Source organism: Schistocerca nitens, chromosome 4 (genome assembly GCF_023898315.1).
Source record: "Schistocerca nitens isolate TAMUIC-IGC-003100 chromosome 4, iqSchNite1.1, whole genome shotgun sequence".
NCBI lineage: Eukaryota > Metazoa > Arthropoda > Insecta > Orthoptera > Acrididae > Schistocerca > Schistocerca nitens.
Genome location: NC_064617.1, coordinates 113,839,290 through 113,865,134, shown reverse-complemented (window position 1 = coordinate 113,865,134; position 25,845 = coordinate 113,839,290). Strand labels below are relative to the sequence as shown.

The window sequence follows — 25,845 nt, the reverse complement described above, 5'->3', positions numbered from 1 at the left end:
TGACATGTCTTGCCCTCAGTTGCTAGTTTAATAATACACTGTTTCAGGATTCTGTTACAATTTCGACGACATTAGAAAGCTGGCAAAATAAATATTTGTAAACTATACTGTGTTTTGGCAAAAGAAGTAGATATTTAACATGGCAATGAGAGAAGTTAAGTATTACTCAAAACTCGTTAGTTCTTCATGAATCCATGCCTTCTCAACTACCTTCTTGGTGTGACTGACAACTTGAGACCAGTCCTGTGATGTAACATTTACAATGGCTTCTTTTTGTCAGCATTTCAGCCTCACCAAGTGTAAACTTATTGTTGTTTTGTCACATTACTTTTCACCTAGACCCATACATTCTCAGTCGCATTTAAATGATCATGATACGAAGGAAATCCAATTAAACTGTCTTTTTGCATCAACCGGTTCGTCGACCTGGTAGTGGGGAGTTTTTGGCTTGTACAGCATTAAAAGTTCCATTAGCTCCGCCTTATAACTGCTAGGTTCAGTTTTAGCCAATGGAATTTTCTTTGCACCTGGAGCAAAATATCTGCTTTCCTCCATTTTGTTGCTGGAACTTCTGTTGGTCACAACAGTGGCACTGTCAGTTTTTCACTATTGTCGAATTCAGAGTAATATTTTGCAGCAGAACATTATCTTCACAGCCAGTGAACCACTTTTGTTGTGGCAACCACTATTGGTGTAGTGGCAACCACTATTGGTGTAGTGGCAACCACTATTGGTGTAGTGGCAACCACTTTTGTTAGAATCTAGTGTAGACATGCTGCGCTGTTGTTGTTAATACAGCACCAACACAGAACTCTCATTCACAATACCTAATGACTGCTTCAGCACTACAGGGCTATTACAAATGATTGAAGCGATTTCATAAATTCACTGTAGCTCCATTCATTGACATATGGTCACGACACACTACAGATACGTAGAAAAACTCATAAAGTTTTGTTCGGCTGAAGCCGCACTTCAGGTTTCTGCTGCCATAGCGCTCGAGAGCGCAGTGAGACAAAATGGCGACAGGAGCCGAGAAAGCGTATGTCGAGCTTGAAATGCACTCACATCAGTCAGTCATAACAGTGCAACGACACTTCAGGACGAAGTTCAACAAAGATCCACCAACTGCTAACTCCATTCGGCGATGGTATGCGCAGTTTAAAGCTTCTGGATGCCTCTGTAAGGGCAAATCAATGGGTCGGCCTGCAGTGAGCGAAGAACGGTTGAACGCGTGCGGGCAAGTTTCACGCGTAGCCCGCGGAAGTTGACGAATAAAGCAAGCAGGGAGCTAAATGTACCACAGCCGACGGTTTGGAAAATCTTACGGAAAAGGCTAAAGCAGAAGCCTTACCATTTACAATTGCTACAAGCCCTGACACCCGATGACAAAGTCAAATGCTTTGAATTTTTGGCGCGGTTGCAACAGCTCATGGAAGAGGATGCGTTCAGTGCGTAACTTGTTTTCAGTGATGAAGCAACATATTTTCTTAATGGTGAAGTGAACAGACACAATGTGCGAATCTGGGCGGTAGAGAATCCTCACGCATTCGTGCAGCAAATTCGCAATTCACCAAAAGTTAACGTGTTTTGTGCAATCTCACGGTTTAAAGTTTACGGCCCCTTTTTCTTCTGCGAAAAAAACGTTACAGGACACGTGTATCTGGACATGCTGGAAAATTGGCTCATGCCACAACTGGAGACCGACAGCGCCGACTCCATCTTTCAACAGGATGGTGCTCCACCGCACTTCCATCATGATGTTCGGCATTTCTTAAACAGGAGATTGGAAAACCGATGGATCGGTCGTGGTGCAGATCATGATCAGCAATTCATGTCATGGTCTCCACGCTCTCCCGACTTAACCCCATGCGATTTCTTTCTGTGGGGTTATGTGAAAGATTCAGTGTTTAAACCTCCTCTACCAAGAAACATGCCAGAACTGCGAGCTCGCATCAGCGATGCTTTTGAACTCATTGATGGGGACATGCTACACCGAGTGTGGGAGGAACTTGATTATCGACTTGATGTCTGCTGAATCACTAAAGGGGCACATATCGAACATTTGTGAATGCCTAAAAATCTTTTTTGAGTTTTTGTATATGTGTGCAAAGCATTGTGAAAATATCTCAAATAATAAAGTTATTGTAGAGCTGTGAAATCGCTTAAATCATTTGTAATAACCCTGTAGAAAAGACCACTTCACCAGAGCTGACAAACTTAGTTGCTTCTAATGCATGACACCATGTGGTACTCTTTACCCATGGCATGGCAACTGGGCTCCACCTTCTAGATATTACAGCTGGTTTGTGTGTGTGTGTGTGTGTGTGTGTGTGTGTGTGTGTGTGTGTGTGTGTGTGTGTGTACTATCTGATTGGTATTTTTAATAAATGACACAACAGTTACATTATTGTATCAAATATTAGTGACCTGTCAAGTGACTTATTTATAGTACTTAGTGTAAAGAAAAATCTGATTGCTTCTTGATTTTTTTTTTTTTTTTTTTTTTTTTTTTTTTTTTTTTTTGCTGACAGATGTGCATTAGAAACCCCTACACCGTCCCACACAGGGGAAACAATGAATTGATAAAATATGAGATGGTTTCATGGTTGGTAATGTTATTAGTATTAATCTTTTGATTACCAGTGCCTCGAGTTGTGACAGGCAGTGGGTTGCTTAGAAGGAAGTACTGTGTGTGTCAAGGCTCTATGTTTACTGATTAATAACCAATACACCATGCAACTGGTGGTAATTTTTATGCTTCTCTCGCCTCCTCATTTTTGATTGCGATGTGCATCACATGAATGTAGGGGACTATGCAAGAACTGCACTTTCCTGTTATGGGTGGGACTTAATGGAGGCTGTTTGCCTGTGCATTCATCAGACCAATATAGTGCTGTGTATATCTGTGTTGCATGGATGACCATGGAGAGAGCTAGTGTAGTGTAAGTTAGTAGAATTTGTGGTTGTATTGTTACGATAGAGTATAAAATGCAAAGAAGGGAGAGCTTAAGGTGCTGCAATTTCCCATTGCCAGTCACATATCCTCAGGCCATAAAGTGCAAAAGGTTTGGAATTAAAAATGCAACATTGGCAAAATATCTAATAATATGGATCTGTATGCCATAGCCCATCTTCTCTTTGCTGGTGATGACACTTTTCTTCCATTACAAGGATTTGAGCCAGATATCTGTGGGATGAGCACCGGTCAACTAGTTTTGGTTAGCAACCTCAGCTGTGGGATGTAATAAGTGTCATTTAGAGAAATTTAATGTCATACATCACAGTTACTCTCTCAAGAGGTTTATGAGGCTTTTTCTTCCGCTAGTATGTCACATCCCGTGCATCACAGATCACTGCAATTTTTCCTTAACTTTATATTTGACAAATATATTCTGACGTGAACTGTGTAAACTTGTGAGAAAAAGACACTGGATAAACTTGTTCTGGTATATTGCATGATGACATCAAACACCATCTCCGATTATCATCGTGACTTCTGTTACACATTACAACTTGCAAGTTTTGTTTTCTGTTTGATGTCATCTGACAACAAGGCTTTGTTACATGTTTCATCTGGCTGATCTGTGTCTACAGTGTAAGGGCAGTACATACCATTAAACTAGAACAACATGTGAGTTACAGAATGCATTTTGTTCTCGTAATCCTGGGAGGTGTGTTAGTCCAATTGCCTGCCTACGGGTGTGTTTACCTGGAAAACTACCCCCTGCTTATCGCAAGCTCATTGATGGCCCATTATAAAAATGTTTTCTTGGTCTGTTAATATATTATAATTTCATTTATGAAAATGACATTGAGAGGAAGCAGGCATTTGTTTAAGGAACCCTTTCTGACTTACATCTGTGCAACTTGCAGATTGCGTTCTGCTGTTGCAGTCTTTTAATGCCATGATTTTGGTTTCTTCTGATGTAAATTCAGTTCCTCTCTTATTGATATTAATCTGTTAATGCCAGACATTCAGTTTTTATTTACTTATTTTCTGGACTTTTAGGAATGAGTGGAAGGAACTGATAAATGAGGCTATTGAAAAAATAAATTGCAAAGATAAAGTTTTACATTTTTTCAGAACTATATTTACAAAAAAAAGATTGAACAATCATTGACAGTTAAGTGAAACCTCCACATGAACTGTCAATAGTGTGCAGTTCGGTATGTGTAGTTATAGTTTCTAGTAGATGATCTGCTCGGTTTGGTGACTTGCAGTGAAGTATATTTCTAAAAGCATTCTTAAATTCAGTGTTTTTCCATGCATATATGAGTGGATTTATGCACGAGTTGGCCATACCCATTGAAAATGCTGCTTTGTAAACCACAAAGGATGTGTATGACTTCGCACCAGCAACACGGCAACAGATGACTGTGAAGTATGGTAGCCAACAGATGGAGAAAGAGCCCAAGACTAAAAGAACAACCTGTGAAAGAAAAAACTAAATACATAAATAAATAAAAATAAAGCAAGGGGAGAGAACAGTTCAGTAAATAAGAACCACAAAAAAATTAGTTAAGATGGTCATTGTATTAAATGATTTAGAGTGCAAAAAGCAATTGCAGTTACAGCTAGATTAAACATATTTTTGTGCAAATGAAACAGCAGTGTACATACTCACCTGGACAGATTTCCAATCTGACTGAGAGTTAGTAACGTTCCGAAGTCTTCTGGCTTGTTCTGAAGCTTCCTTCCATATTCGCCAGTAAAGTACCAACATTGCTACAAGTACCAGAACAAATGCTGGTGTGATGATGCATATGATGTAGGCTTTTGGTAGCACATTGTCAACCAAACAGTCCTTGTCTTCACTGTATTTATTCCAATAGCTGGGCATTGTTGATACTATGGCAGAAAGTATCCAGCCAACTCCGACTATCACTAATGCTTTCCTGTAAACAGAACAAAATTTTAGGAAATAATGATAGTTAAGAGTGTGCTAACATGATTAAGTTCACAAAGTGGTAAATAAATAAATAAATAAATTAATTAATTAAATGTCCCCCTCCCCCCTCTCTCTTCTCCCCCCCCCCTCCCTCCCTCCCTCCCTCCCCATCTATCTAGAATGCTTGGAGCATTAAAAACCATTGTAATTTTTCTCTACTTTTTATTAAACCATTCACTGCTACAGACGTGCTCTTTGCATTCTGTGCTAAGGTGGCTTTTGTTATGACTGTACTGTTTGCTGAAAGACATGGCTGATATGAAATACTTATCATCCATTTTTCCCAAAATTATTTGATGAAAAAATTTGATTTTTGCCTATCTTACAGTGTGATACCTTCACTCACTTAAGAACTGAATTTCTTTTTGTTATCCATCATACTTTTTGTGGTGCATCAAATTAAGTAAAACATTGCATGAAAGTTTAGAGTTTACAGAGGTAAAAGTGCGTTGCGTGAACTTTGCGTATGGTTAATTTTAGGTCGTGCATTACAGTGAGTGAAATTTAGATAACATGTGGAAATTTTATTTACAATTGTCAGCAGGAGGATATCTCATTTCATACTCAAGTTACTGCCTTTTATATCCGAAGGATGCTCACCTGCAACGTGCCCATTCACATCCATGTGCATCACGATTCGCGTGGTCATAACAGTCATCATATCTCATAAATGATTCAGTATATTGAAACAAGTTTTTTTTTTTTTTTTTTTTTTTTTTTTTTTTTTTTTTTTTTTTTTGCAGATGATAGTATGTAATGATGTACATATGTTGTGTCATAAATACTGTTGTATTCACTGTGATATGAAAGTAACTTGTCCTTAGTAGTGGGAGGTCTGCGGCTCAGGACATATTGAGACATCCATTGCACTGTAGAAACCCAAATGGTGAGTGAGTGTGTACATGCCCATAGTACGTGGGGAATGATGTAGCAAGTCATGTGTATGTGTCCACAGCAACAAAAGGATTAATAAAGTCTTGAAACTTATTAGACTAGTGGGGTGTATGGATCAGTTGAAAGATTAACTATCCACCTACGGTGGAATGATGATGACTAGATAATATGCAAAAAGTTTAACATAGTGTAATTGCCAGGTTCAAATGGTTAAAGGTTGCAGTAGTTAAGCAGAGAATATGAGACAGATATAATGACTCTTAGAAAGTGTAGATTGTGATGTTTCAGGCATCGAGAGCAAGTGTACAGAAAATAGTGTTTGCTTGTCCGCCATATATATTAATATGTATAAAAAGGAAAAGCCATTTCAGAAAATGGTTGTATTCGCAGACTGAGATGCTAACCAGTACTTTCGTTCACAAGGCACAACTCCCAGTATAGTCACTGATATACTACGAAGAAGATACTAGCAGTTTTAGCTATGAGAGAGCCACAGGATCCTACTTCAGAAAAGGAAGAGGACTTGGTTAGGGAAGGTTGGACCATCAGATGAAAGGGGGAATGGTGTGACTCCAAAAGTTAGAAGTATGTGTACAAAGTTGTCAGCTGCCTGTGCAAAAATTTTTAAAGCACACATTCTAAAATGTGTTGTTGTAGAGCAGACACTCTGTATATGCTTTTTTTTTTTTTTTTTTTTTTTTTTTTTTTTGTCCTGACGATATAGCCAATTAAAACTACAGTTACATATGGCATAGGAACAGGTTGTTAATAGTGTCAGGATAAATTTTGTGCCAGAAGATTGCTTGTTCAATAACTGTGTTGTGAGACTTTCCAAGCCATGTTGGTATTTACTATTTGGGACCACTTGACATTCTGCTCTTAAGTTTGTCACATGTCGACACAGTTGAACATATTTGAGATGCTTTTGAACAGCAGTTCACTGCCCACTAACTGCCAACTTGTACGTTATGTGAGTTGTGAAAGCTGTATAGCTGATGCCATCAAGTGTCACCCTTACACCAAAAATGAACAGAAGGCCTGGCACAGTAAACTGCAATTATACTTGAGGTGCACCAATGCTCTGTTAAGTGACTCACTATAATATTCTGTCCCTTTCTAACCTCCTTCAGTCTATTCCTCTTTCCTGTCTGAGACATGGCGTGACGGTTCCAAAAGCTAGATTAGCTTATTGTAGTTCTGAGTGTGTATGGCCAGTACTTAGCATTGTGATGCCTGAAGATAAGTGTAGCCCAACCATACTGTATCCTTGTGATTATAAATTTCCTTTCAGAACATAACTATTTCATTTGTGCATTAATGATTGTAAAGATTCCGCCTCAATTGCAAATTGAAACCGGATATTGACATGGTTTCGGTGCGGATAACCACGCCTTCTTCGGAACGTACTAAAACTACAAACTGCCTAAAGAGGCGTGATCCAACATTAATTCTGTATTAATGTTGGACCATGCCTCGTTGGACGGTTTGTAGTTTTAGTGTGTTCAATTTACAATCAAGGTGGAATCTTTATAATCATTAAATTATTCACGATTGCTGAAGTGCTGCAATGTTAAAAGTTCTCAACTTTGTGCATTCCTCTCATTTGCATTAATTTAGTTCCTGTGCTCCCTTTGGAAGTAAATCTTCCAATATCCTTTGTAATGAAATATTTTGTAGCCACCACAAAAATTGTGGTGCACTTGATGAAGTTTCCTGTATAGTTTGTTACAGTTAAACGTGTTTTTGGCACACATTGTTTTTCAAACTTCAGAGATTTTGTGAAATGGTCCTTTTGCTTATGTCAGTCACACACTTTAATTTATATTGTAACATTTGCCTTGTTGTTCAAAGGCTTTGTATGTAATTCCTAAATCAGACAGTAATGTGCTAGAGATATACATCACTGTTTGATGTGGCTTTACATTCCATCTCTGCTGTAAGCTTTTCCATGTAGTATGGTCTCCACAAATATGCATATATGCTACTCTTTCATTGTTTTACTATAGCAGCCTACCCACCTCCACCATCTTCTTCTTCTTCTTCTTCCTCCTCCTCCTCCTCCTCTTCTTCTTCCTCCTCCTCGTCTTCTTCTTCCTCCTCCTCCTCGTCTTCCTCCTCCTCCTCCTCCTCCTCCTCCTCCTCGTCTTCCTCCTCCTCCTCCTCCTCCTCCTCGTCTTCCTCCTCCTCCTCCTCCTCCTCGTCTTCCTCTTCCTCCTCCTCCTCGTCTTCCTCTTCCTCCTCTTCTTCTTCTTCTTCTTCTTCCTCCTCTTCTTCTTCTTCTTCCTCCTCTTCTTCTTCTTCTTTTAAAAAAAATCCAGGAAAGAACTTCATTGGTTATCTACTATTCATTAGTAAACTGGCTATGTACACCACAAGCCTCCATTTCTTTTTGATTGGAGTTGCAGTCCTGTATTCCACTTCATTTGGGTCCCTGCACCTTTTGCTTGTTGTTTCTGTCCCTCCCAGTAATTTTCAACTTGCATCTCTCCATTGCCTGTTGAACAACCTGTAGTATTTGATTTGTTTTCCAAGTCTCGTAGCTGAAGTCAAAATGGGTGACACACATTGATTATAAACTTTACTTTCCAGTCACATTGCAATAGTTCTGAAAACTATTTAGCGTATTAAAAGCACTGAGGATCATTTTTACTCTTCCCTTTATTTATTTTTCTATCCCTGTAGCCATGGTTTTCTGTTACCCTAAATACAATTGCTAATTACTCATTCTGACATCACTGTAGGTTCGTACTATTTTCTTTTTGATATGCTCACTATACTTTATGTTACTCTTATTGTAATTAACCATATTTTAAAACTTATTAAGTTTCTCAATTTGCTATTGAAGTGTATCTTGACTTTGAGATAAATTGCAAAATATCAGCAAAATGTAAGTGCTCAGATACACTGCCTGGAAAAAAAAGTAAAGCACTCAAAAAGGGAGGAGGGAACTAATTGAAACATACTGGGTGGAGATGCTATGTGATGCTATTTCTCGATTATAATGTCGAGTCAAATTGACAAAAAACTTTGCAGTAAGAGCCCACTTATCATTGTGACATTACATCCCCACTGGTCCAGTACAGGCACAGATTTTGTTGAGAATGGTGTCGAAACCAATGTATCCTCTCCTGGACCACCGCTGTCATAACTTGCGCTCGATATGCTGAGTACCGGGATTGGGACAGAATTGGTTTCAGAGCCTCAACTTGGTTCCAAATTTCCTCTGATGAAGTATAATGGAAGTTCTTCATTGATTATACTTGTTTTGTTACTGCCCTAGGTTTAATCAGTGCTTTGTTTCCCAAGGACTGTTAAGTCAGATTTAACTGAAATTGAGGCAAAAGGCAAAGAAATGAAAAGAAAAGACAGAGGTGGAATAGAAGCAATAGATGCAGATAAGATGCAGATAAGAACAAAACAGCAGATAAGAAAAAGCAAAATGAGCAAAATAAGTGAATTAAAAAGAAGGGAAATTATTGCAATATCCGGATGGAGATATGGGATAACTCTTATGAGGATGGCAGAAGAAAAGTAAAGAGCAGGGGGGAGAGGGATGAGAGCATCGGAGGAAAGGAAAAATACTAGCCAACAGCAGGCGATGTTAATGGAAGTTGAGGCAATGTGGATTACTGGAACCAAGTAGAGCATGTTCATACCTACTATAGTTTGTGGCTTTACTGGTCCCAGGAAAATAATCCAAATTACCCAAATACTGCAGCGGACACAAAGATAATTTTGTTTATTATCTGTATTGCACATTACTAGTATAAAATTTGTAGCTTCTAGTCATTCTTACTTAGTTGTCCCAAAGCCCCTTCAACCATTTCTAATGTCTCATGTTTTCAAAACTATTCTGTAGTTGGCATTTGCTTTTTGATGTCTGCCTTTCCCTCATTGTTGATTCACTCAGGCTTCTGGTAATTTGTCACATCACTGTAAAGTCTGTTTTCTTCAGATACTTGCCTTTATTTCTTGCAGTGAATATAACTTCACAGGTCCCAAGAGATAGTTAATCCCATAAAGTCTGCAATTGTGTGTGATGCACTATCATGTGATAAATTTCAATGTGGACCTTCATTTGATTGTGTTTTCATTCCATATTAGATAAGTTGATAGTTGTCAGTAATGGAGATTTCTGTTGGCCCACCCATTATAAATAAATTATGAGACGAGTAGTTACCCTTACAATTATTTGTATTTCCTATGAGTATAAGGAGCTACTTTCCTGATCTGACAGAGAAGGCAATATTAATAGTAACCTCAGACTGTTTGCAGATGATGCAATTATCAGGAATGAAGTAGTGCCTGAAAGAACTGTAGAAATATTCAGTCAAATCTTGGTAAGATTTCGTGGTGCAAAGATTGATAACTGGTTGTACAGTCAGAGATATAAAATTGTGCACTTTGCAAAACACCAGATCGTAGTGCTGTGTGAACATCATATCAGTGAACTCGCACAAATATGCAGGTGTGACAGTCTGAAGGAATATGAAAGGGAGTGACCATGTAGACTCAGTAGTACGTACAGCGGGTGGCAGAATTTGTAGATTGATTGCATTTTCCTAGCGTCCTACCAGTGAATCAGAAGAGATTGTTTACAAAACAATTGTGTGGCCCTTCCTAAAATGTTTATAAAGATCCCAGCTACAAGACAGGCACCAACTATCCTGAGGATGCTACAATGAGTATTAAGTGACAAATGTAGGCATGTACTAAAGTACAACAACCTACTATGTATCACTCCCATAGAGACTGTAAAGGCAAGATTACATTGATTGCTTAAGAAATTTTTCTTCACCTGCTCCATACATGGATGGGATGGGAAGACATTTTCATAAGAGATAATTCTGCCATCCACTTTGTTGTGGCTTGCTTAGTATAGAAGTAGATGTAGCAGTTGCTTCATTCCATTTTTTCCCTGTCTTTACTTTAATGATATAATTTTGCAAATTCTGGAAACCTGAGATTCAGCTCTGCAATCATTTCTGTCCAGTAAGCTTACATTTTCATCCTTATTCTGTTACACTGTTAATAATACATTTCAGTATTTCAGTGGTTGAATTCATACAGACTACCATTGTTGACAAGCTCACGGATTATTATTATTTGTCTATCCTTCCATGGTGCTTCTCTGTTATACCAGTTGAAAGTGTGTCGGTTTCACATTAAGACGCATACTAATTTTATAACTGTTTCCTTCTTGTACATAGAGTCTCTTGAACACTATACAGTCATGAACACAGCTGGATTAAATGTCACTTGTTTCTTTCTTTTCTTTAGGAGTTTACCTTTGTGTAATATGTCATTATTAAGTAGAATTTAAAAATTTTTAGCACTTGGTACATAAGATCAGAGTCAGTATTGCAGTTAACCATTATCAGTACACCTGCTATCCCCCAGGTGCACATATGCCATCAACGGATCAAAATCAACTTAATCTATCCAGGTGTACTATTTTTTTTTCTTTTTTCTGACAGTGTGTTTTAAAAAGAAACAGAGGTAACTAGGGTAACAGGCTGAATAAATTGTAATTACATTAGTACTCCATAATGAGCCATTGAAGACTGTCGGTCCCTTACACCAACAGATGCCCAGAAAAATAAGATTTCATTTTCAGCTATATTTCGATTGACAGTTAGTTCCATTCATATACTCTACATTCATCATGAAAGCTATGATGTAGAACGTGTCAACATAACAGAAAAATTACAAAAATTGTGGAGTTTTATTATGTTGAATTAAACTCGTAGAAATATTAGGCTTGCCCTTCATTAGAACCCATATTGCAGATACACAGCTCATTCACATTAATGTGATAATTGCCTATATTAAACTTCAGTGTGCAGTAACCACTAGCAGTTGAGAATATATAAAGCATGTTGGGGTGATGCGGAAAACAGTGCAGTTGTTGGAAATGGGGTGATTTATCTGATCTCCAAAAGACATGAACATTGGCTTTCAGGCCAAGGGTGGAAGCATTTTTTAAACAACAAAGTTCGTAAACTGGTTGCATGCTGCTGTGCTCAAAGTATTCCCTGCATGGAAAAATGGCACTATCCAAAAGCAGCACTGAGACAGTTGTGGTACACCAGGGGCTGTAGATGACAGGTGAATGATGGCTGCCGAGGTTTGTACGGGTGAATAGATGTGTAACTGTTCAGCTACCGACTGCCCAGATGAACCAAGGGCCTACCAACAACGGCTCCTCAATGTTTGTTCGGTGAACATTGTGTATGAGTTTCCTCAACAGGCCCTTCATTCATTCACCTATGCTGACAGCAGTTCTTAGGCAATGAATACTGGAATTTGCACATCTGTACCACAGCTGGACATTCACCCAGTGGCACAGGTGACCTTCTAAACTAATCATGTTTTATGCCCCAACAGACAAATGGATGTTGGCATGTGTGGTGTGAAACATTTGAAAGCCAACACCCTGCAACAATGTTCGGAAGGGTCCAGGCCAAAAAGATAGCATTATGTTCTGGGGAATGTGTTCATGGCATTCCCTGGGTGATCTTGCCATTCTGGAAGGTACAATGGATCAACATAATATGCATTTATCCCTTAGGATCATGTCTACTCCTAAATGCAGTTTGCCTTTCCTTGAGACAATGGCATCTACCAGCAGGACAATGTAACATGTCACACAGGTCACAGTGTATGTGCATGGTTCAGGATGATTTTACCCTATTCCCCTGGCCACAAACACTCTGGATTTAAACATAGTCTATAATCTGTGGGACCACTTAGACTGGGCTGTTTGCGCCATGGATCCTCAACCAAGAAACCTAGTGCAGCTGGCCACGACACTGGGATCAGTGTGAAGCCAAATTCCTGTTAATACCTTCCGGAACCTCAATGACACTCTTCCTGCACATCTCGCTGCAGTCTGCGCTACAAAAGGTAGCTATTCAGGCTTTGACAGATGATCACATTAATGTGACTTGACAGTATAATACCCACATGCAGCACCGAGTGAGGTGGCGCAGTGGTAAGACACTGGACTCGCATTTGGGAGGACGACGGTTCAATCCCGCGTCCGGCCATCCTGATTTAGGTTTTCCGTGATTTCCCTAAATCACTCCAGGCAAATGCCGGGATGGTTCCTCTGAAAGGGCACGGCCGACTTCCTTCCCCATCCTTCCCTAATCCGATGAGACCGATGACCACGCTGTCTGGTCTCCTTCCCCAAAACCAACCAACCAACCAACCCACATGCAGCAAGACCTGTTAGATTATTGCTAGAAATATATGCCACTTGGGTATTTGGTAATGATAGATAAGACAACAATATCTTCAGGTATTGCAATGCACTGAAGCAATTGGAGCATGGGAGGGGAAATACATTCTTTTGTCAAACTGACTACTGTGTTGGCTTGAAACTTCCATCTGTACCAGCATCGAATGCACATGGCAGTTATTATGGACGTGGACATGTTTTGAACCTCCATTACAGCACTGAAGTTAATTACTCTACTTTAGATTATTTCTTGTTTAATTTACACTCTTGTATCTATTATTAGAATGGTGTGTTAAGTGTCAGACTACGTACTTGGAGGTCCAGAGATATCAATCGATCCTGGGACTTTTTTGGCACTTTTCACATATTTTGCCTCTGGCAATAATTTGCGTATGTGAAAGTGCCATGTTACACTGTGGTTTGGAGTCCACTTTTAACTGTGTACCCGTATATCACTAGCTTGGTAAATCAGTTTGAAGGTCGAGAAAGTAAGGCCATACTATCTCCAATGGGACCATTCCTTAGTAGAGCAGTGGTATTCAGGCCAACCTTTGTGTTGAGGACAGTTTTATCTTCTGATACGTGCTAGTAGTAGTACTCATTTAAGCAAAAAGCTAACATAATTCACTTGGCATTTATTCAACCCCCCCCCCCCCCCCTCCCCCCTCACCGCCACCACCAGCTCCTCCTCCTCCTCCTCCTCCTCCTCCTCCTCCTCCCCCTCCTCAACTGATATGTTTTATCAGCTTATACACCATTTCAAATGGTAGAGGTCTGTAGCTGAAATCTATATCCTTGGGCCTCAGGGTTAAGCCCTAATCTTTCTTTAGCGTAGTGTAGAGGGTCAGCAAGTAAACATATGTTAAAGTCAGTAGTAATAAATTGCTTTTGATCAGCAAACCTCATAATTTCCTGTCCCATTCAAATAAGTAATTGAGATATTGATATAGCAGCTGTTTACATAAAATTTCAGGAGCTTTTTTATTACAGTTTTCCTGACAAACAGTATGTAGAATGACATAAACTGTTCACTTTAAAGTGTGTCCTCTTAGAACATTTATATATTTACTTTTCTTTCAGCTCCTGCAAAATGTGTGATTTAATTCGTAATGTGTACTATAACATACTGTGTGTTAGAAAGCAATCTTGATACCTGACATGAATCTTACCATTTAAGAAATTATAAAAATGTCGTATGAATAATTCTTGCAACTTACCTTGCTGTCATGTACGTTGAATAGTGTAGTGGATACACGATGGAAATATACCTGTCAATAGCGATTGCTATGAGGTTATATATTGAAGAACTGGCTGGAAGTATGACTAGTATAAATCGCAATAAACAGGTGTTCTTGAACTTGTTCAGTTCATCGATTATTGAGAATGCCATATGATATGGCAAAAATAGACCTACTAACAAGTCAGATATCGCCAAGTTCAGGATGAACTGGTTTGATAGTACACTTGACAGACGTCGACACCATAAAATTGCGCAGATGGTTACAATGTTCCCTGCTAAAATTGGAATCATGAGGGCTCCATCAATAGTTGCCCATATCACTCTCTCTGGCAATCCAAATAGAATTTTGTCTTCAGTGTCTGTTGAATAGTTCCCCGAAAAGGTCTCATTGAAGAGTCCTGACATGTCAGTCTCACACTCATATATAACACTAAAAGATCACTGGGAAAATGCACATTTTCTGATATAAAATAGGTGCTTCTTGTGTGAAGATGAGTGGGAAAACGGACATCTTTTGCGTGAGCTTGATTCTTAGATCCCACACATATGGTTTGCCTCCTCCTAAGCCATAGACTCACATAGCATTTTCTTTCATCATATGTCTTCCATCATGAATCTTACTTTTCACCATTTCACATTCATAAGAATTTCACTTCATGGACAGTGTCACTGGATATAAGCTATTTTCATTGTCCCTGCTGCCGCTAATGTGGGATGTTTTGTTTAATCTGTGGAAAGAAATCATATTCAGTTTTATCTACAGCATCATGACACTATATTTATAACATTAATTTTGGCTGCATCCAACATATCGTAATGAACTAGAAGTGAAATGGGTAAAGTAATGAACTAGAAATGAAATGGGTAAAGTGAAACTGCAAAGTATTTGGTCAAAATTTACATGATACTTGCTTATATTAATAATTTTCACTACAAATTCAGCATATGGTTTGAGAAGAGAAGTGACCAATATTTGTTGCTCCATTCTAGCAGATTTTTTATTATTTCAAACAGCTATTTAATTTTGTTCATATATTCTTGCATCACATTTATAATTAGTTTATATTATAACTATATGTGACACCAGTTTTGAATATGTGACAATGTCGTTTGCATTAATATTTTTTAGTCTTTTGTGTTTGAATCATCATAAAATTTATTACTGCAAATTTTTTGTAACTTACTGCAAATGTGCCTCATTACCCACTCCTTTTATGTACAGAACTATGTTTTAATTATAAGATATATATAAATTAGTTCCTTCGTAAACTTGTTAATTTAGGAACCAGTATCCTCCTGTCCCTTGAGAAAACCTATAAAACATCTTTTGGTAATGTGATGTCAGGATGGGTAGCAACATAAATTTCATTCAATGAATGTGACAACCATAATTCATAAATGCATGCTGTCTCATTGTTTTCTAACTGCTTTTCTATGGAAACACTGTTAGCAATGTTCTTGAGTTAGTTTAAAAGTAAAATAAGTGTTGAGGTATCTATCCAGTGTAGGAAAATTATATAAAGATTTAAGTAGTCTTCAGAAAATCCAGAAATGAAAACGGTTTATACAGTTGTTAGACCTCTCATACTCACCAGTGCTTAGTAATTCTGTGTGGATAATATATGAAGAGAATTGCTGTTTCGGGTACAGCTACTTTGACTCTAGCTTTGAAGGCAATATCTATCACTTATCAGTCTGGTGTAAATTACATAGGTAAACAACATAAACATTCAGAGAGCTGAGCTTGGTGATAAGAGTTAGAATATTTAATGGTGTTTTGCATCTTGCACTGAATTTTCATTTTCTTTCCCATTTTTCTGCTAGGCAAGTTGTTAAAACTTAGACCCCCCCACTATTGACCAGTGTTATCAGAAAAATACAAAGCTTCCTTCCATGCTGACTCTAGATAGCAGGGTCAATATGATAAGGTGCTATCAGTATCTAATAATAACACTGAAGTAGAGTATATGTATCTGCCGTAAATTCATAACAGTTTATATTCTTGATATATCTTATGCTCACTGAATAACATTGGCCTCTCACCAAATAGGATCTTCCACTAAGAAGCTATTAAAGTTGTAGATTTAATGGAGTCATAAATGTTCATAGTATTGTAATAATTGTTTTCCTCTTCTTTCACTGTGTGACAGTCAAACATTGCTTGAGGTAGCACTGATAATAAAAACCACAAAACATCTTTAGAATAGCTCATTGTTGTGTTTATCTGGTGCAATTGAATTTATATTTATCATTACATTAAACAAACAAATGTCTTCAGTGTGTACAAATTTTGGCATTGTAGAAGTCTTGTATTTCCCTGATATACAGTTATTACATGTTGTAGAGGGACGGATTACGTATTTATTGAGTGGCGGTTACTTCATTGGCAACCAGCATCCATTATGTCATTTGGAACTTCATAATAAAGAAATGAGAATGAGCAGGGTTGAAGTGCACTTGCTTCGTAGCTGTGTGTGCATTTATCAGTTCTCGTCCTTGTTTCTAGACAGTTGACAGATGATTTTACATGGTCACTCGTCTGTAATGTTGTTTCATCTTCATGGAAAATGTTCTTTAGGCACTATCAATAAAACTGAATTACTAGTAGTGTGTTTTTAGGCACTGACACAAACTTTTAATACGAAAATTGTTCAGATGCTAAGGGTTGTACAGTGAACAGTAGAAGAGAATTTTGGGATTTGATAGCAGAGAAAAGGAAATAAACAAATGGATTCAGGGACAGACTATAGTGAAAGGAGTAATTATGGCTAGTGAAAGTGAAATGGATCGTATATTCATCAAGGAGATGCCTAAACATAAGAAACAGGAGAAATATTTCCTTGTACCTCATTGACAGCACTGCCCAGCCACATGCCACTGTTATCAAACAAATTATTTATAAAAGAAATTTCTCAGTCTCAATCAGCTTTGTGCCTGGAGAGAAGGTTTTGTGATAAGTAATAACTTTGTTTGACTAGAACTCTTTCGTCATACTATGGTTTCGTGGCTAGAGCTTTTTCATATGTTTTAGCCTGTTACATGTTGTAAAGAAGATGAGCACAACAGTACAAACACTTGCCAGTCAACAGTTCCGTACCATTAAGCATCTGACATACACAAGCTGAAATGACAGGTTTTCAAAAGACAGTGAGCTGCTCTGGAAGGTGATGAACTTATATCACAAACAGCAGATTCTGTTGTAATAAATGTATGAGGCATGTTTAAAAACTAATGAGAATTTTTGTTGATTTTTAAAGTATTATTCATTGATGTACATTAATGTTAACCCCTTCATAATGCTCTCCATTTCATGATAAATTTATGCCAGCTTTCTTCTTTTCTCCTCTATCCTCGGAACACTTCTGGAACTTCATCTTTGGTATAGTTTGTAGCTCCCTCAACAACACATTTCTAATCTCATCTATGTTTGTAAAATGGTGTCACATAAGGTTTTATTTATTATGAGGAACATAAAGTCACACGGATAATGCATAGCGAATATAGAGGCTGGGGCATCATTACAGTTTTGCATTTCGCCAAAAATTTGCAAACAAGCAACAAAGTGCAATTCCCTTACCAATCCGCCTCCACATTGCTTCACACAAATTGTGTTGGACTTGTAATTAGTAGTGCTTATTGATTGATTGATCGATCTTGTGGCAAGAACTCTTGGTGCTTTATGCCATTAAAATTGAAGAACTGAGCAAGCATAACCTACACATTTGAATGCTCTTGTGGAGCTTTTTTCAATCTTGGCAATTTAGAATGCTTCCTTTGGAATGATAGTGTATTAATTTTGACATCATGTCCATAAATCCATGCTTCATCACCTATTATGACACCTCATCTGTTGTGCATTGCTGTTCACTTTTGCTAGTGACTCCCAAGCAACTTGCATTTGCCACTGTTTTTGTTAGAAATTTGACACATTTGGAACAAATTTTTCTGTCACATGTTTCATACTCAGAACATCAGAAAATTTCATGGCATGGGCCATTTAATATGCCAACAGCATCAACAATGTCTGTCTGTGATTTAGTGACCATTTCAGTACTTTTTTCCACAATTTCATTTGTTGATGATGATTGGCTGGGGCATCCAGGGTACTTCTTGAAAATGACATCTTCACAGCTTTCTTTGAAACACTTAAATCATTTTGTAAACCCTTTATTCACTAATAGCAGAAAAGCAATATTTAAGGTTCTTAAAACTTCAGCACACCTTACTCTGTTCTTACAGCAAAATTAACACAACAACAAAGAAACTGAGCACTTCTAATACAGAAAACAAAATTATGACATTTCTGTTACTTGTTGGACACATCTCTTCTAGTACCAGCTTTGGGATAGTTCGGCAGAGCCAAAATTTGGGAAAATGGAAGGAAGCAAGTTCAGATATGTTATTTGTAATAACTTGTGAGGCTTAGACAGGGAGGAGATGGAGGGCATCTACTCAGAGAATCTGTTATGGCTCATTCTCCAGTGCAGTTTTGTTGTCACGAAGCTTCAAAGTATATCCATATTAGAGCATCTGTGACATCTCCGCAAATAATTAGTACACATTTGTTCACACTAGTGCTCTTTGTTCTTCCTATAAGTAAAATGTAAGTTGGACTTCTCATTGGTATTAGGAATATAAGAATTTCAGTTTTTTAATCATTTCATAGTGAAATTTTTTTATGTCAGTCACCTTTTGAAGCACTGATGCAGAAATGAGAAAACACATTTTCAAAACTGAAGGAATATTGAGCGTTAAGAAGAGGTGATTCTGTCATCAGAAGTTAGAAGAAAAATGATGTGAAAAGATACAGAAAATTAGTTGAGGGGGAAAAAGCCATTCAGTTTATTCAGGGAAAAGACCAAGGGCATAAACAAAAGTGATGAAAAGGCACAAATTTATCGGTTGCACCTCAGTATCTTGAACAAATGTTGTAACATATTCCACACTTCGCTGATCGCACTTTTTTTTTTTTTTTTAAACCTTATCCATTCATCTGCTATGTCTTTAGAATCCAGTGGAAGGAACTGTTGTTTGGAGAAGCACAAAATTTATTTCGTGTTTATCAGTTTAAAAACAAGATCACCTAAATAAGGGCTTAGTGTCAAAACAGCAGATCAGTGTAAAGTAAAAATACAGTCCAATCCTTAATATGGAATGGTGTTCCTGAATGTGGAAAAATAGGACCCTGACTGTATAGCTTAAAAGAACAAAAGCATGTTGAACTTTCAAAACTGGCTTCTTTGAGACACGAAGACAAACTTCAGAAATGGAAAGAGTTTTGGAAAAAATAAATAAATAAATAAATAAATAATAATAATTTTTGCTTTAGGTATCACTATTTTTGAAAGACTGTCTGAAAATAATTTTTTTTTAAGTTACTTTTCTTCCCCTTTTTGATACTTTAAATCGGTGGCTTCACTTTCTCATGATATGGTGTAATTAATTTATTTATCCAAAGATATTCTTCAGAATTCATAAAATGTTATGTTTCCATAGATGTATTGAAAGCATCCTTTTTTGTTGTTGTAGGGCATTTTCAGACTTGCCTGTGAGAATGTGCTCAAAATAATGAAGAGAGGTCGAGAAACACTTCTAACACTCTTGGAAGCTTTTGTGTATGATCCTTTGATTGACTGGACACCTGGAAATGAAGCTGGTTACACAGGTCTGCATGCCTTCTTTGTTTTCGTGTGTGCTTGTTTTGTGATTGTTTATACTACAAAACTTAGTACTTGCTAGATTACATTATTTGTGTTTAATTGATATATACTGAAACAGTCCCTGGATAAGCTAGTTTGTTTCCTCTGTGTAATCCAAAAGATCAGTGGAATACTAACACTTAAGTGAGAGGACTGTGCACTTTTCAAAATTGAGTGCTATAATTGCTATCATTATAAGTACTAAATGTGAAATACATTATTTGTATTGACAGAGAAACAACCAAAACTAGATATTAATTTTTAATATATAAATTTTTTTTCTTTATTCCTTCGATTCCAAGTTACGGAATTTACTTTTTTAACATGGTGTGTGTTCAATTGTAGATGCAGTGTGGAATTAATGTTAATTGTTCTGCCCTACACTACCAAGTTAGTATGTGTTTACTAGACCCACACTGTACACATTTCAGAAAAAACTAATAAACTTGTTGAGGTGTGTGAAATTAGTTCTCACATTATGCTGTGAAATGACATAGTACACAGTATCAGTGTAAACTCTCTAACTGAATTTTAGTGTAAAAATCTTTCAACAAATACCTTGATTTTCTTTTAATTATGTTCTTAATATAATATTTTCAATACGATAACACACACACACACACACACACACACACACACACACACACACACAAATGTCGTATCCTCCCATCCTTTCTTCTTGTCAGTGTTTTTCACAAGTTCCTCTCTCTTCGCTGATTCTGTGGAAAACCTCCTGATTTCTTACCATATCAGTCTGTCAACATCCTTCTATGGTACCACAACTCAGATGCTGTGCTCCAAACGTACATTATCAGAAATTTCTTCCTCGAACTAAGGCCGATGTTTGATACTAATATACTTCCTTGGGCTGGGAATGCCCTCTTTGTATGTGCTAGTCTGTTTTTTATGCCTGCCTTGCTTCATATGTCATTCATTATTTTGCTTCCAATGTGTCAGAATTCCTTCACTTTGTCTACTTCATGATCACCAGTTTTGATGTTAAGTTTCTTGGTATTCTCATTTCTGCTGTTCCTCATTATGTCTTTCTCCATTTTATTCTCAATGCATAGTATTCACTTATTAGGCTGTTCATTCCACTCAACAGGTCCTGCAATTTTCCTCAATTCCACTGAGGAGAACATGTTGTCAGAAAATCTTATCATTGATACCCTATAACCCTGAATTTTAATCCCTCTCATGAATATTTCTTTTATTGCTTTTGCTGCATGGCCTGAACAGCATGGGTAAAGACTGCATTCCTGTCTTATGCTGTTTTTATTCCAAGCACTGTCTACATCTACATACATACTCTGCGAGCTCCATACAGTGCATGACAAAGGGTACCCTGTACCACCATTAGTAAGTTCCTTTCCTGTTCCACTCAGAAACAGTGCGAGGGAAAAACAACTGTGCATATACCTCCATATGAGCCCCAAGTTCCCATCTATGTGGACCTTACGCGAAATGTATGTTGGCAGCAATAGAATTGTTCCGCAGTCAACTTCAAATGTCAGTTCTCTAAGTATTCTCAGTAGTGTTCTTCAAAAAGAACATAATCTTCTCTCCAGTGATCCCCATTTGAGTTTTCGAAGCATCTCCGTAATACTTGCATGTTGTTCAAACCTACTGGTAACAGATCTAACAGTCTGCGTCTGAATTGTTTGTCTTCCTTTAATCCAACCTGGTGCAGATCCCAAACACTTAAGCTTACTGAAGAATAGGTCGCATTAGCATCCTAGGTGTGGTCGTCGTTACAGATGAACCATACTTTCCTGCTTTGTTCTTGGTTTTCCATTTTAATTTTTCCTGTCATTCTTCTTGTACACATTGTATATTACCTGTTGTTCCCTGTAGCTTACACCTAGTTTTACGAGAATTTTGAAAATCTTGTACCATTTAACATGGCCAGATGCTGTTCCTTGATCAATAAACCCCATGAACATGTTTTGATTTTTCTTAATTTAACTCTAATGTGTTGATCCACACAATATGTAGAGCAGTCATTTGTTTGTTTTGAACGTTTGGCTACCTGTGAGGCACCAGGCCCTATTGGTAACAGACTAGGAGAGTAGCAAGTTACATATTTAGCTCACTCTATGTGCTTTTTATAGTTAATTCTGAACTTACTAGTGCTAGGGTGGATAGAATGAATGCATGTTGTGTACGGATGCAGGCAGAGCTGCCACAGTTCATTAATAGCTGAAGGCAGTTTTGGCCATGGCTATCCATCTTCAGGATGCTGTATTTGAATTTAGCGGTGGAAGAGAATCTAATGCATTGCATGGGATACCTCAAGTGTTGCTTGTTTTGCCCATGGGTTCTACTGCTTGAGCATCATGCAGCAGACATGATGCAAGGGATCGGCACTCACCACAGGAGGAGTGGTGGGCTGTAATGTGTTAGCGTCACTTGAGACAGTGTGTGAATGTGGAGGCTTGCCGTCTGGCCTTGCCCATTCGCACAGTGAGTAGACAGGTGGTTGCTCCTTTAGCAGGGACTGAGCAGGCACACGAAGACAGGGGTTTACTAGTCAATGGGAGCTCTAGTGTTAGACATGTTATGGAGCCCTTAGCAAAATAGGGTCAAGGGTTGGAAAGAAGTCCAATGTGCACTTGGTGTATTTGCCAGGTGGCCTTATCCAAGATATGGAGGAGGCCCTGCCCGTGGCTATTGAAGGTTGAGTGTGCAGTCGTCTGCGAGTTGTGGCTCATGTCAATACCTGTGATGTCTATTGCGTGGGTTCTGGTGCCATCCTCGATTTGTAAGTGCTACTGGCAGAAGTCATGAAGATCACTGACCTGGCTTGTGGGGTGCAAACAGAGCTCACAGTTTGCAGCTACATACCCAGAGTTGATTAGTGTCCATTGGTTTGGAGTCGTGTGGACAGCCTCAACAATATTTTGCATTGATTCTGTGATGGTCTCGGCTGCAGATTTCTGGATGTGGTTTACGGGGTGGAGGATAGTTGGACATCCCTTGATTGCTCAGGAGTGCACTACACAAAGAAAGGAAGTACTTGGAGAGTGCACATGGGTTTGTGTGGGCTAAGCAGTAATTCGGGATCCTCTAATTAATGCTCACCAGGTGATATGCAGAGAGCAAAATCAGAGTGCATATGAAGCAGTGAGTAAAATGTTAACAATAAGTTGTCAAAGTATTCGTAACAAAATTCCTGAATTTACTGCACTCCAGGAAAGCTGTCATGCTCAAATTATTCTCTGAACCGATAGCTGGATGAAATCTGAATTGGAAAGCTTTGAAATATTTAACAAGGCATGGAGCACATATTGAAAGGACAAATTAGGTGCTATAGGACAGGGAGTGTTCATTGCACCCAACAAAAGTATTATCTATTGAGGATGAAATTGAGTCAACTGTAAAGTCATCTTGACTTGAGTAACAGTCATAGCTAAACTCAATTACTGGATGTTTTTACTGGCCACCAGATTGGGTAATGATAGTTTTAGAATCATTCAAGGAAAGTATACAATCAAAAGCACAGAAATATCCATATCATGCAATCTTAATTGGAGGCAACTTTAGCCTACAGAGTATAGGTTGGGCTTCTGTGGATTCATTGCGGGTAGTATGGACACACAGTCATATGAAGTAATCTTGAACACATTCTGAAAACTGTATTGAGCAGCTAGTTCAACAGCCCAGTGCAATGAAAATATTTTAGACCTTGTAGCTACAAACAGACCTGACCTTATCAATAATGTCAGTGTAGTGATGGAGATCTATGATCATGTCATTTTAGGGAAGATTGTTACTGAAGTTAATAAGTCCATCAAAAAGGCCAGGAGAGTACTGTTGCTGGAAAGAGGAAATAAGCAGTTGTAAGCATTCCACTTGGAACTAAATGATGAATGTAGAGGAATTACGGGCAAAGCTGAGACTTATTGTGAATCACACTCTGGAGAAGTATGCACCGAGGAAGTGGATTGAGGGTGGAAAAAACACAACATGACTTAAGGAAAAAAAAAAAAAAAAGAAAGAAAGAAATCGGATGATGCTGAGGAAACGAGATACTGTTGCATTCTCGGCTTAGAAAAGAATGCGCAAATGACAATAGGCAGAAGTTAGTAGAAATTCGTGCATCTTTTAAAAGACCGATGTGTGGAGCATACAACTTGTACTGTATTACCGTAGCAAAAGATCTTCCTGAGAACCTGTGAAAACTCTGCTCCTAAAATTGTTAAACGGGTTAAAGGCTTCTATTCAGTCCCTCATTAACCAGACGGGTGTGGCCATAGCAGACAGCAAAATGAATCTTGAAGCTTTAAATTTCACATAAAGAAATTGTTCAACCAGGATGGTCATACAAACAATTTGTGATTTGACCGTCTCACAGACTCCCACATGGAGAACATAAAAATAGGCATCCCTGGGGAGAGAAGCAACTGAAAGACTGGAAAACTAATTCACCATATTTGGATGGAATCCTGAGTTGGTTTTATAGAGAACACTGTATGGCATTAGCCCATTATTTAGCTTGCATTTATCACAAATATTTTGCCTACTGCAAATTTGCAAGCTACTGGAAAAAGCACAGGTGATCCTTTGTATAAGAATGGTAAGAGAACAGATCTGCAAAGTGGAAGACCAAATCCTTAACATCAGTTCGCTACAGAACTGTGAGCTTATTCAGGTTTTGAATGTAATAAATTGACTTGAAACATGCAAGTTTCTGTCCACAAATCAGCAAGGATTTAGGAAGCATCTCTCGTGCGAATCTGAGCTCGTCCTTTCCTCTCATAATGTCTGTGAACCAGATTTCGTATTCCTAGATTTCCAGAAAGCATCAGACATTGTGCCCCATTGCAGAATATTAAACAAGGTACACGCATACAGAATAGATTCCCAGATATGTGAGTGGCTCAAAGGCTGTTTAAGTAATGGAACCCAGAAGATCATCCTTGACAGCAAGTGTTCATGAGAGATGAGGCTATCAGGACTGCCCCAGAGAAGTGTGATAAGACAGCTCTTATTCTCTCTCTCTCTCTCTCTCTCTCTCTCTCTCTACTTTAAATATGTCTGCTTGTGTCTGTATATGTGTGGATGGATATGTGTGTGTGTGCGAGTGTATACCCGTCCTTTTTTCCCCCTAAGGTAAGTCTTTCCGCTCCCGGGATTGGAATGACTCCTTACCCTCTCCCTTAAAACCCACATCCTTTCGTCTTTCCCTCTCCTTCCCTCTTTCCTGATGAGGCAACAGTTTGTTGTGAAAGCTTGAATTTTGTGTGTATGTTTGTGTTCGTTTGTGTGTCTGTCGACCTGCCAGCACTTTCATTTGGTAAGTCACATCATCTTTGTTTTTAGATGTATTTTTCCTGTGTGGAATGTGGATGGGGTGAGCAGATAATCTGTGGATGTTTGTTGATGACTCTGTAGTGTACGGGAAGGTGTAATTGTTAAACGACTGTGAGAGGATCCCAGAGGACTTGGATCAAATTTATAGTTGGTGTGGTGAATGGCAGCTTGCTCAATATGTAGAAGAAAATGTAAGTTAATGCAGTCAAGTGGGAAAAACAGTCTCTTAATGTTCAAATACAGTGTTGTTAGTGTGCTGTTCGACAATCGTGTCGATTAGATATCTAGGCATAACGTACAAAGTGATATGAAATGGAACAACTATGTAAGGAAGGTGGTAAGAAAGGTCAATGGCTCGCTTTGGTGTATTGGGGGAGCTGTAGGAAACTGCATCTCATCTATAAAGGAGACTGCATATAGAACTTTTATACTGCTGACTGTGTAAATTTCACATAGGGACTATGAAGATATAGTAAGAGAAATTAGGGCTCATACAGAGACATA

At 38.2% G+C, this 25,845-nt stretch overlaps 2 protein-coding genes across 2 annotated transcripts in view; one reads left to right on the top strand and one right to left on the bottom strand.

The window, feature by feature from the left end:
• The window catches only part of LOC126253189 (serine/threonine-protein kinase SMG1), a 395,243-nt gene that overhangs the window by 296,797 nt on the left and 72,601 nt on the right, over window positions 1-25,845 (top strand). Inside the window, exon 38 of the mRNA XM_049954353.1 lies at window positions 19,859-19,994. Coding sequence (XP_049810310.1) covers window positions 19,859-19,994 — 136 coding nt within the window. The remainder of the gene's footprint in view (window positions 1-19,858; window positions 19,995-25,845) is intronic.
• On the bottom strand, window positions 4,072-16,176 carry LOC126253188 (octopamine receptor 1-like). Its single transcript, XM_049954352.1, has 4 exons — window positions 15,922-16,176; window positions 14,307-15,057; window positions 4,629-4,899; window positions 4,072-4,433 (listed from the first exon to the last, which is right to left on the bottom strand). Exons 2-4 carry the CDS (start codon window positions 14,732-14,734, stop codon window positions 4,128-4,130), a joined length of 1,005 nt encoding a protein of 334 aa, XP_049810309.1. The 5' UTR covers window positions 14,735-15,057; window positions 15,922-16,176; the 3' UTR covers window positions 4,072-4,127.

Bases quoted from the DNA above. Each gene is read 5' to 3' on its own strand.
- LOC126253188 (XM_049954352.1), bottom strand. From the start codon at position 14,734: ATGTCAGGACTCTTCAATGAGACCTTTTCGGGGAACTATTCAACAGAC. The intron at 4,900-14,306 runs GTAAGTTGCAAG...TTCTGTTTACAG, and splicing joins TCAACGTACATGACAGCAAG to GAAAGCATTAGTGATAGTCG. The intron at 4,434-4,628 runs GTGAGTATGTAC...TTTCTTTCACAG, and splicing joins CAGATTGGAAATCTGTCCAG to GTTGTTCTTTTAGTCTTGGG.